The sequence below is a fragment of the Nilaparvata lugens genome, chromosome 12 (genome assembly GCF_014356525.2).
Source record: "Nilaparvata lugens isolate BPH chromosome 12, ASM1435652v1, whole genome shotgun sequence".
Lineage (NCBI taxonomy): Eukaryota > Metazoa > Arthropoda > Insecta > Hemiptera > Delphacidae > Nilaparvata > Nilaparvata lugens.
Window position 1 is genome coordinate 15,701,648 of NC_052515.1, and position 12,762 is coordinate 15,714,409.

Consider the following 12,762-nt stretch of genomic DNA (forward strand, 5'->3'; position numbering starts at 1 on the left):
TGCAGAGTGACTGCCGACTGCCAAGACAAATGTCTCGTCATATTTAACAATTGATATAATACAATCGACAAACCATAATAATTAGAATAATAGACTGTTATTAAATAAAATCAAGACAACATCAGATGATGAATAATAGTCAGCAAATCAGTGTTAATTCAAATTAAAAAACATATCATGAAATGAAAATATAAAGTGTCTCAAACAGCACGCAAAATTATGAATTCTACGCCATTATTGGTATGTTAGGATGGTAGCACTGATGCTGACTGTTTTGCATCTATCAGTTCTATCAAGGGTTCATTGACATAGAGCATCACACAGAGGAGCACAACATTGTGATCCACAAAACGCACTACAAGTACGGGCAATGTTAAGCTAAATCGAAAAGTGTATGGAATTTTCTGTCGGCTAATTTCACTAAATCAGTTCAACACTTGAGAGATTCATTGAAAAGTTTGAGGTAACAGATTCACTTTTGGATATTAAACCTCCAGGACACCCACGTCTTGGTTGGTCTATCAAGAACATTGCTGCTGTCAAACCAAGTACCACTGTGAGTCCAGGGCTTCAGGGAGACACAAATTTTGTTGGAAAAGTGGAAGTGTTTCACGAAAGTCGTGGAGGGCATTTTTAGCTGATGTGTTCCACAATTAACCGCAGAAAATTCACTTTCCATTTTAAAGAAAAATATTGTAAAATCATAAGTAATGATGATTTATTAACAATTGAAATGTTTCATTCCTTTTTGGGACACTCTATATGTAAAATAATTGATAACCTTGATTACATAATAATTGAAATGGCTCCACAAAAGCAAATCACGTCGAATTGAAACGTAGACCGTAGACCTCACCATGTTTGGTCAAATATATTTCAATTATAATAATATAAGTTAATTGACCAAAATGCAATCATAAAATGGAGTATCAACAGAGAGATCTAAACACATCTCATTGCGGTTGGTATTAAATAAATTGAATAGACAAGTATATACAGTATTAAATTGAACGGAAATGAGAAATTTTCCTATGGATTTATCTCATTTGAATGAATTGAAACAAGAATCTCCCTAGAAGTTAAGAGATTAGTAAACCTTGATAATAATTTAGAGTAAATCTCCCTATGAATGGAGAAACTTGCTCAAAACTTTAATAAATTCTATTTCAATTTTCAGTAACTATCATAATGTTGGCTCACCTGTTGTGATATGATGGGCGGCTGAATCTGGAGCTGGGGAGGCTGCTGTTGGGGGGGCGGAGCTGCGGCGACCACAGTGACATGCTTGGCGGGGGACGCCATCGACTGGTAGGCGCCCGGCGGACACAAGATGGACGACACCAGCTGGTGCTGGGCAAACGGATCGCCCCGCCCCCCAGCACCCGTGTACTGTCTGGCCACGCCCCTGCTGTTGTACAACTGGTACTGCAACACAACCAATTACAATAATTTATTACAATCAATTTCATTCAATTCAAAACAATACAAAAACAGAAATCAAAATACAAAACAATATAAAAAATACAATGATATAAAATAGAAAGTACAAATAAAGTACAATATGCAAAATACATTAAGAATGCAAATTTCAAGAATACAAAAAAAGCTTCATGATGAAGTGTGCTGAGAAGAAAAAGGGAGGAAAAATACCTAGCCAACTATAGTTCCCCAAAGGCTGGTAGAGGGTATAAAAGTAAGGAAAAGAGTAAATATGAGTAGTAACGGCAAGAATGGGAGAGAAATATAGGAAAAGAGAAGGGAAGAGATAGAGTGAGAGAGAGAGAGAAAGATAAGCAATATTTCAAGCTAGTCCACTTCTAACAAATACATCTAAAGAAATGTCATTGCAATTCTTTTTATCAAGTTTCATATTATAGATTACGAAATGAGCCTACATGGGCACTGTGGCCTGTGCGGTTGCATTAATTATAATGAGTTTTAAATGAGTCAGCTGTTGGTTTAAACTAGAATAATTTGAGTTCAACTTTTTTGGAGAAAGCGACCATCAATTTTTTGAATGCTACAAATTTTCTACCAATATTTCAAATGAGCAATATACACAATATGACTTCAATTATTATTTTCTATATTGTTTAAATAAAAGCTATGTACTCACTCCTCTTTCTGAGATTGTCAATTTGTATTATCTATTGTATAATATTATTTGATTTGTTATCTTGCTGAGCTGTGTGATTTTGTGATCTTATTGTTATTGCTTGTAACCGTGAATTGAATTAGAGTAAAAGTTGTATTAGAATTTTGAATTTGAGTACTTAGGAAAAGATCATACACAAGAAAAAGATGAAAATAAATAGAAAGCAATGGATGACAAATGAGGCTCAACCATGTAATGTGAAAAAAGTTTTAAAATCAAAATAACTCCAAAAATGAAAAAATAGTAATTTTTTAAAACCTATTATGAATTACGGTACCATGTGATAACTTTGTTTGAAAATTACCACTGAGTGATGATTCAATGAAGATGTACTAGACATTACTTCATCTTCTCAAAAATGAATGAATAAATAAAAAGTGTTTCGCACATATAGCCTCAAGATTTATAATGGTATTATATTTGTTATGTTTGTAAGGAAGAGAATTATCGATTTTCATTTTCCTTATTAGAATGGTAGAATCCGCCAAGAAATAACTACATAATATAAGTATACAGTAGTATAAGTTATAAATAAATAAGGTACATTCAAATTGATTATGAATCAGCTTCTTTCTAATATTTTTGTGTTTAATGTTAAGCTTGAAAACGTAGTTTCAAGCCATGTTTTTCCATTCTATGTAGTTGAAAACGTCAATTAAGTAGTATAAGAATAATTGTTATCGTTACAAACAAAATAATAGAATATTCTTCCATGTTATTGTACAATAATATATTGATTGAATACTTCTTATTTTTTTCGTACGATATGTATTGACGTAAGTTTCATAATTTCATCAGTTTTGTAGATAGAGGGAGATACAAATAGTTGATATTTATTCATTTTTTATTCTGTAGATTTCAATTAATAATTCTAGAATGAATAGATAGTAATTTCCACGGTGAAGTTATTACTAGCAGGGTACCTGTGCTTCGCTACGGAAATTATAGTAAAACATATTATTTCTTCAAGATATATTTGTAAGCAACAATGTTCTATGAATCAACATCAAAGAAACCAATGTCAAAATTGTCTAATCAGTTTTTCGATTGCAGATGCGAGAAATATTTTCTTTTTAAATTTCTATTCTTTTTATGAGAATCAACACAAAAGGAACCAAAACCTCAACCAAATAAAAAACAGAAACATAAACAAACCAGGTTATCGAAAGCTGGGTGGTGATGGTGGTGGTGGTTCCGCGATACCTGATTGGTCAGCTGGTTGTTGAAGGTGAGCGTGGCGACCAATGGCGGCGGAGGAGGCTGCGGTGGTGGGGGAGGCGCCGCTGCTGTCACCTGGTGGCTGTGATGCGAACTAGCGCCAGTCGAGCTCTGACTCTGGTAAGAGGCGGACGTGTTGCGTCGGCACACCTCCATCATCTGCACACTTGCTTTGATGTTGTTGCAGTGCGCATAGTCCACCAGATGTGCTAGCGTGACAAACGCGTGGTTCACGGCTTCGCCTGGCGTGATTCGTCGTTCCTAAAGAGAAAGAATGCACATTAAACATACGTTGTTTAGTAGTTTTACATTGGTTTAGATTTATTAATTCATGCAGATTACAATACAGTCATCAAATTGTCTTTTTTCGTTAGGGCTACCTCCTGAATAGAAGTAAAAAATAAAATTCAAGTTTTTTTAATTTTAGATTTCACCCTTTCTAGATTTTTATTTCTACAATACAGTCAGTATACGCTGACTTATACTCTGCATAAAACAAGTTGAGACTTGGTGTACAAAGTATCCATGTTGCAAAGCTGTGCGAAATTCCAATCTTTTCATGCTAGCCTATATGACTGGATATATTAAATTGACAACACAGTCAATACAGAGTCGTCAATTTGAATATATCCAGTCAAATGAGTTTGCATGAAAATAATGAAATATTTAGCACAATTTGGCAACACGGATACTTCTTCAAAGTCTCAACTTGTTCTATTTAGAGTATAAACTCTATAGCCTGTTCATTGAAAGGAGAGGCAACAATAGAATAAAGTTGCTGCTTGTGAGCGTATAAAAGTGATTACTCATATCAGCTGTTAATTGCTGGACTTATAACTCAGACAATATTGATTGACAATATCAGACAATATTAATGTGAATAACTAATATTGTCAATGCTTTTAACTAATTAAAAATACTGCTAACAACAAGTGGTAAAGGGGAAAGATGAATATTGAACCAACATTCTATTAGGTACCAGATCCAGCAGTAGTTCAAAATTTTGCCCCAAATATTTTTCCTCATCATTATTATAACACCAACTAAGATACTAATGAGCTATTCTATTTCTTCTTCAATTGATAAGTATTTTTATACAGGAATAACCCATTGGTTTAGCCTTCTACCTTGTTTAAGGAATAATTTATTTTATTTTTATATATTTATGTTATTCGTATTTTAATATATTATGTATTTTTTATAAAGAAATCACCCACTGGTTTAGCCTTTATCTTGGTTAAATACCAAGTGTCGGTTGCACAAAAGCCGGTTAAATTTTAATCGTGACTAATTTCACGAGAGCCAATCACTGAAGCTTTTTTCGGAATTGCCTTTGATTGGTTCACATGAATTTAATCACGCTTTTGTACAACCGGCACTAACTGATTTTAATTTATTTAGCACGATTTATGTTATCTAACTTGCTGATCTTATTCTTATCTTATCTATATTCATAGAAATCATATTTCAGAATTTTCCCCTGTCTGTAAAGAGTGAAAAGGGGTAAATATTGCGACCTGGTCCATGGTGAGCATGCGCTTGAGCAGGTCAATGAACTCCCTGCGGTCGGCCTTCTCAGCGAGGAGTTCTGCGTTCTCGAGGTCAGTGGGCACGTTCACCTGAGCGATGTCGTCCACACAGTTGAAGATGTACTTGCGCGCCTCCTTCGACTTGATGCCTGTCTCGGCTTCGTGCTCTTCCGGCGTCTAAAATTAAACAAAATACAAACTCTTATAATATAACAATTGTCAAACCAACCTCAATCTAAGGGTCATTCCTCCAATATTTTCAACTACTTTAGGAAACGGAATGGACTCACCAATAATATTTCCATGGATAGATACTTTCTATTCGGTATTCGGTAGAACATGATTTATGACAACCGATATTACAATTTCTCATTATAGGACTAAAAACTCCTCACACTTTAAAATCCAAACGAGAGAGTGACAAAAGAAAGGCTGATAGCAACTCCCCTAATGTTGTAGAGCTCTCTTGATGTTGTCTCTTGATGGGAGAGCCTGAGAGAAGCACCTGTAATAAGTACCTGAAAGGTGGTTATCACAATTTTTGCAATACCCAGGGACGCCTGTACGTCTGCATACGTCTATCTGTTGCTGTGTGCGTTGACCTGTAAGATTGTGCTCCACGGTTTTGAAACTTTCTACAAATTTTGAAACGTTTATCGATTCAAATACCAAAATGGAACAAATTTTTGAAGGATATCTTTTTTTTAATATTTTTCACTGTTAGAGATATGAGCGCCTAAAGTTGTTATATTTGAGGTGATCCATTTCAGAATTGGTTGCAAATTGGAGTCAAAACTTTACTACGAAGAATTCTACTGGGTGTTTTCTGTTTAATAAAGCAGACCTCGTAAACCTTAATTTCTACAGAGTGATTGTTTAGTTACCTTGAGCCTCCAGAAGGGATAATTGCTGTCCATGTCGCGATAGAAGAACTTGGTAGTCTTGGATGCGTTGTTGAGCATGTTCTCGGTTGGCAGGCCCTGCGTCTGCGATATGTATCGGATCTGGTCGTACTCGGAACTGCCCGGGTAGAGCGGCCAGCCGAGGAACAGCTCGGCAACCACGCAGCCCAAAGACCACATGTCGATCGCCTCGCAAAATGGCAAACCTGAACAACATACAATTTATCAAACCCCTTATATTAACAAGTCTTCCTCTCCTAACTAATAGGAACATAACCCAACTCTTTTGCTTGTTTATCAAATGTTATTGTTTATTTTGACAGTTTCCATACTCATACTCCGTTCTCAGAGTATTTAGAAAGATAATAAGAACAAATATAGAGTATTATTAGTTCAAATATTCTTTATTTATTTCTACAGGGCAACTTGATAGGCCTAGTGTACGTTGACAATTATACCAACGGCACTCACCGAAGGCCTACTCAGATCTTGGCTGATGTTTCCAATACTTCAAAGTGTCTTATAGAACTACCCTTTATTTTTTGAAGACACTGATACGAATAATTTTCTTGTAGAAGTTGATTCAGTTTTGAGTACAGATAATTAACTTCTTCTTTGATTCAAATTCTTTTTGCTGTTGCAAATTCTGTTTACATTTTTTTCCAATGCTGCTCTCAATTTAGAATATAATAGAACTTTATTAACATAATTCAAAATATCGGGGCACCGAGCTTCGCTCGTTATTTTTAATTATTGAAAAACAGAACTCAATTCTCTAAAATGATCGTGTTTATATTTTACAGCTGGCTATACGTCAGCTTGTGAATTTCGTGAATATTTTGATTTTCGCCACGTTCATGCCAAACCACTCTGTGTGAATAGGACCTCCTAATGAGTTTCATCTACATTTATATTTTTGTAATTTACTATGCAATATAATACATGTGTTTAGATATACATATGTATATGTTTGAATAGATTGTAGCTGTGATGAGCATGCTTAACTTACCGAGAATGATTTCGGGCGCCCGATAGTAGCGACTCTGCAGGTAGGTGTTGCAGACCGCCTTGCTCACATGCGACGCGCTGCCAAAGTCAATGACCTTGACTCGGTAGGGCTGCCTCACTGGGTCCACCAGCATTATGTTCTCAGGCTTCAAGTCAGCGTGGATCAACCCCAATTGCTGCACACACATCATCAATCAATCAATCATTCTTTATAGCTCGTGAGTATTTTGACAAATACATTGAAATCGTCAGGTACAAAACTACTAAAAAGCAATACTAAAGTTATTGAATGAACATTTAAAAGCTGAAAAAAATAATTATGAATAAAAATGACAAAAACAATACATTGCCAATAAAAAGATAAAACAATGAATAAAATACCACTCAAATTCATGCTCAAAAATGTTGATGGTAACCCATTGCAAAAATATTGTACATTATAACTTGAAATATTGTTTATTTATTTACAATCGTTGAGAAATACACAACTATTCAAAAAATACCGCAGGACCAAACCCGGAATGGTTTCTATTCCAATTTATACAACAGACCAAACGTAGCGAGGTTATGTGCCACTTTCAAATATTGTTTTCGTAATTTTTCATGATTAAAAATTTATGCAAACGCGGCCGATAACCGAAGGAAAGAATAGCAATGATTCTTATGGGGGTGTTCACGCATTGTCAAAATGAAATTCCAAGTTTGTGCGCTAGCAAAGAGTATTCTCATCTCATTCAGTGTGTATTCTGGAGAAAATATCGCTATATCTATCATATTTTATAAAGTAAATTTAACATGAGCAGTAGAGCAGAAGTAACATGTATTTATAACTAGTACTTTTTTACAAAGTTTGATTTTCATGTAGTTTAATTCACATTCACTTCACAAATTGTTCTGTAACTGAATTGTTCTGTAATGCATCAAATTTATTCGATTTATAGATGATGCCATGATTCTATTCAAACTGTCTCTGCATTGATTCAAATTCATTCTAATCTATTTATTTTATTCATGAATTCAATTTATTTCCACCAAACATTAAAACATAAATAAACAAATCATATTATAAACGAAAAAATGTACTGATTCTATCTATTCAAATAAATGTTCCTAATACCAAAAATTTACAAACTAATGAGTCGATTATTTTTATTACAATTCATCATATAATTCAAGGTGGAGCATCGGTGTTGATGAATTTCAATAGTTGAAAGTGATCAATCACTACACTACAGTGAATTGCCAACTTACCTTGAGCTTAAGCAAAGCAGTGAGCACCTGCTGCAGGATAGGCCGAATGTACTTGAGAGGCAGAGGACTGAACTTGTTCGATTTGAGGAAGTCGTACAAGTTCTGTTCGAGCATTTCGAAGACCAGGCAGGTGTGGCTCTTGTGCTGGAAGCACTCGAACGCACGAACAAAGTTGAATTCGTCCGCATTTTCCTGGCTTAGGCGGGACAGAATACTAACCTGTCAAATACAAATCAAAATTACATTAATTTATTCATTATAAATAAAAAGTTTAGATTTTAAGATTTCGTAAAATATATTATTGGCCACATTAAGCAGTTGCTGTTTCTCAAAGAAAAAATAAATAAGGTTTGTTCTAGTCATTAGCTGGTTTGGTGGGGTAGTATTTGACAAGGGAGATTATTGTTAGAATTTATTTATTATTCTATTAACTATCACAAATAAATAATTATTACAGTAAAATATGATTGGGAGAAGACAATAGGCATAGCCCAAAACTATGTTTCTCCCAAATTTTTATGAATAAAAGTTTCGAAAAAAGAATGAGGTTATGATTTTATGAGGTTAATTCTCTTTCTAGGACAGCCTGAGCCCTGCCACTCTATGTATTCTCAGTTTAAATAAATAATTTTATAAATAAATAATTTTATTCATGGATGCAACAGGTAAAAACCCATTTTGCATCCTTCACACATTACAATCATACACTATACAATCCAAAAATGTATTTTAAGAATTAAGTATGAAGAAATGTTAAAAAACAAGAAATGTAATGTAAGTGAAATAATAAGAAATAGAAATTAAATGATTCAAAAATACTAACAAAAGTTTACACCAGACAGTGCCAGAGGACGGTACATTTTTTTCAATTCAAATGATTTTCATTGCGTCATTATCCGGGAATATTCCCATTTGATAAATTGGTCTTATAATATTCTTATATATAGTGTCATATCTATCGCTTGCTGTTTTACACTCAGAACATGCTGGGGTCAGCCCTGACCCCACCAAACTAGCTACGTATACATTTATTTGTGTATACATTCCTATGGGAACTATAATGTTTATAAATATTATTGGTATTTGAAGCATCTGAAAGTCGTTTTATGCTGACAGTATGAGGTTTTCATCATTTTTTATAATGACTGAAAGTGAAAATTTCCATCAAGAAGATGGAATTCATGATATTTTGCTTGCACTCTCCGACGATGATGCAGACCTGTCTGATGTCCCATTAATATGAGAATTATGACAGAAACTTGTCTGAATTGATCCAAATTACTAAACCTGTCAACCATATAATTACGAATAAATCAAATGTAGATTAGATAATGCATTACATTAGATTAATGTAGATTCCTAATGAATTCCTCTTCTTATCTTGACTGAATAACGACATATCAACAACAAACACCCATTATTTGAAAAGAAAAAAATGGCAGATTAAAGGCTACAGTTTCACCAAATACGTTGCTTCAAGGCAGGTTTATGTTTTCAGGTAGATGGGATTTATAGCAACATAATATTAATTTGATAATATTATGATGAACATAACTCTACTTTGGACAAATTTATAAATCTGAATTTAGGAAAGGAAGTTTTGGGATAGCGCCTGTTTTTCTATCTAATATTTGAATGTTTCAACCTAATAAATGAAGATTAATATAAATGGTAATTAAAAAGCGATAATCGGCGAAGGTGATATGCGTGAAACTCACTTCAATTTGGCCTTGGCGTTGGTAGGATGGGTGGTTTTTCAATATCTTGATGGCGACTATTTCATTCGTACCCTTCTTCCAGCATTTGACAACCTGAAAATTAGAAAAAAAACATTCAAATTATCCTCTACACAATGGATAAGAGTACATTATAATACATCACGGTAATAAAATGATCTTGTCAACTGATATCATTGGCCGAAATCTCAATGTGAGGACAATCGTGTTGGTGATGATGGTTGGAGCTAAAAAGGAGTATTTTTAGCAGGTTTACCTGGAAATCTACATGGATTTCCAAGACCTGGAGCTCTTCCGGGTCTCATGTTGTAATAGCACAAAATTACGCCCAGAGTGATTTTGAATTATACATTTAAATGGAAACAGTCGTAAGATATTGTTGACCGAAAACTAAAATTCAAAAATGCATTTTCTCTTAAAATTTTACTAATTTTTGAAAAATTGTAGCTCAGTACTGTATTGAAGATAGAGAGTTCCGACTGATCTCAAAATTTTATAATCTAAAAAAAAACTAGAACAAATTCTGTCTGATTACTGGATTTGGTGGAAATAGCTAAAAACTGGAAAATGAACGAAAAAACGAGGTTTTTGGGTCACTCTGTATCAGTACAAGCGCATTTTGCAAGAAAAAATTAGTTCTGGACTTCTCATATATATGTAAACAAAAAATAAAATAAGAATCAGATCTACAATATGAATTGCAAACACCAATGTATAGTGACTGGACTAAAAGGCTTTGAGCGAAATGTTTTGAGGTGAGGTTTTTGTTATTCAGTTTTTTGTAGTTTATTTTCTCTTCGCTGCTCTATTTGAGATTAAATTATTTCTCCATCATTACTGTATAATATTTTCAATTTTCCAGTGGTTTACTTCTTGTTATTAATTATTCATTTTATGTTAGAAGCCTCTAGCTGATGACAAACATGCACGATAAACATATATGGACATGCACGTTTATCATGGAAGTTTCACCATTAGTGGACCAGCCTAACACTCTCACCCTCCAAAAACAGTAATAATAGACAGTAGTCGGCTAGAGTTGAGAAAAAAATCAATCGGCTTGAAATTTGAAAATTAACTACCTATAGTCCTATACCATGGGATCACTTCTTATGCTATCTCTTATCTGGGTATATTAGAGTAGTCAATGCATACATAAATACTGTTACAGATGGAAATTCCTGAGATATTGCATTTACTGTATTCAAATGAGCTGACAAATAATTTTTGAATAGTAGCGCTCTTCGAATTTCCATCTAGCTGTTTACCCAGTTGTCAATATTTGCAGTAGCAGAAGTCTTCGGGGTGATTTACAGCATTTAATTTAGATTTTCGTTTAATAATGAACGTAAGTGAACCATTGACAAAGTGTTGATAGGATTTGAAGTATCAACGATTATTAATAATACTGTTGCAGGTTGAAATATCGATATTACTGAGTTGAGCATCGATAGATATTGCTATCGAAATCTGTCAAAGTCAATTGTTGTAATAAGTCGTATATGGCTCAACTCACACTTACTCGACTCTAGTTGAGAGCATGTGCTTTCAAATGGTGACGTCGCGGAGGCTGGTCTGAGTGTCACCATTTGGAAACACATGCTCTCGACTAGAGTCGTCTCTTCTCGACCTGAGTCGCGTAAGTGTAAGTTGAGCCATATTACAACAATTGACTTTAATAGATTTCGATAGCAATATCTATCGATGCTCAACTTACTACTATCGACATTTCAACCTGCAACAGTATTTATAATCATTATTAAACGAAAATTCATATTAAATGCTGTAAATCACCCCGAAGACTTCTACTACTGCAAATATTGACAACAGGGTGAACAGCTAGATTTGAGTTGAGCCTAAGTTTCTTCATACTCTGAGTTTTCTCACAATGTAAAAATATAATTTGTTAATCTTTGAGTATTAAATAAACTAAATTTATAATGTAATTACTATTCTCATTGATTTAATATTATAATCTTCTAGAATACGGTGTAAAAGCGAAATATGTCTGACCTGTCCAAAGGTGCCCCTGCCAAGAAACTCGAGCACTTCATACTGCGAGTTCATTGAGTAGAGCACCTCATGCTGCACTAATTGGTAGTCGCCATCACTGCCTCCCCCTCCACCCCCTCCTCCTCCGCCCCCCGCCTTGCTCTGCGTCGTCGTGGCTGTTGTTGTTGTGTTGTTGTTGTTGTTGTTGTTTGCTGCTGCTGTTGTCGTACTACTGTTGTTGCTGTTATCAACATTACCGCCACCGCCACCTTCGCACGATTTGCGCTGCAACAAGCAAAACAACATTAAGTATATTTCAATTATATTGAAATTTAAATTATGTGACTAAAAAACGACAACACTGAAGTCATCCAACTACTAGACAACACTGAACTCACAAGGAGATTGAAGAGAACAAAGCCCATTGAGTTGGTGTGGTGCAAGTGAAGTGAAAATGTATATTGAATAAAAGTGTAGTGAGAGAATTTAAATTTGTGAAATTATAGATTGGAACTGTAGGCTTCACTGGAGAACTTTAGCAATAAAAATTAATATTTTAGGATAAGAAATAACAAAACAAAATCAATGGTTAGTCCTAAGTGACTAGTTTTAATAGAAATAATAAAAAAATGTGACTAAAAGAGTACCCTTTGTTTATTATCTTTCCTTCTTCACAGAACAAATTTTTTGCATCATTAATACTGTACTACATAACATGACCTTTATTCATAAATATGCGTACAGACTTGAGTGCCACTGACACGCGCATTTCACTATTCATCAGCTGATTATATATCCTATTATATTAAGCGAGCAATTTCTGTATTTATATATCTGGTTATCTATGTTTAACGGATCTCGAAAACGGCTCTAACGATTTTCACGAAATTTGGAACATAGTAGGTTTATGATATAAAGATTCGATAGCAATAGGTCTCATTCTTGGGAAAACTTGCTGAAGGACATTAAAA

At 34.3% G+C, this 12,762-nt stretch overlaps 1 protein-coding gene across 1 annotated transcript in view; it reads right to left on the reverse strand.

Annotated features, from left to right (window-relative positions):
* The window catches only part of LOC111056145 (homeodomain-interacting protein kinase 2), a 68,936-nt gene that overhangs the window by 26,659 nt on the left and 29,515 nt on the right, over positions 1–12,762 (reverse strand). The window contains exons 3-10 of the mRNA XM_039439461.1: positions 11,813–12,076; positions 9,782–9,874; positions 8,064–8,282; positions 6,814–6,988; positions 5,787–6,010; positions 4,891–5,079; positions 3,311–3,634; positions 1,201–1,425 (exon numbers count right to left, since the gene is read on the reverse strand). Coding sequence (XP_039295395.1) covers positions 1,201–1,425; positions 3,311–3,634; positions 4,891–5,079; positions 5,787–6,010; positions 6,814–6,988; positions 8,064–8,282; positions 9,782–9,874; positions 11,813–12,076 — 1,713 coding nt within the window. The remainder of the gene's footprint in view (positions 1–1,200; positions 1,426–3,310; positions 3,635–4,890; positions 5,080–5,786; positions 6,011–6,813; positions 6,989–8,063; positions 8,283–9,781; positions 9,875–11,812; positions 12,077–12,762) is intronic.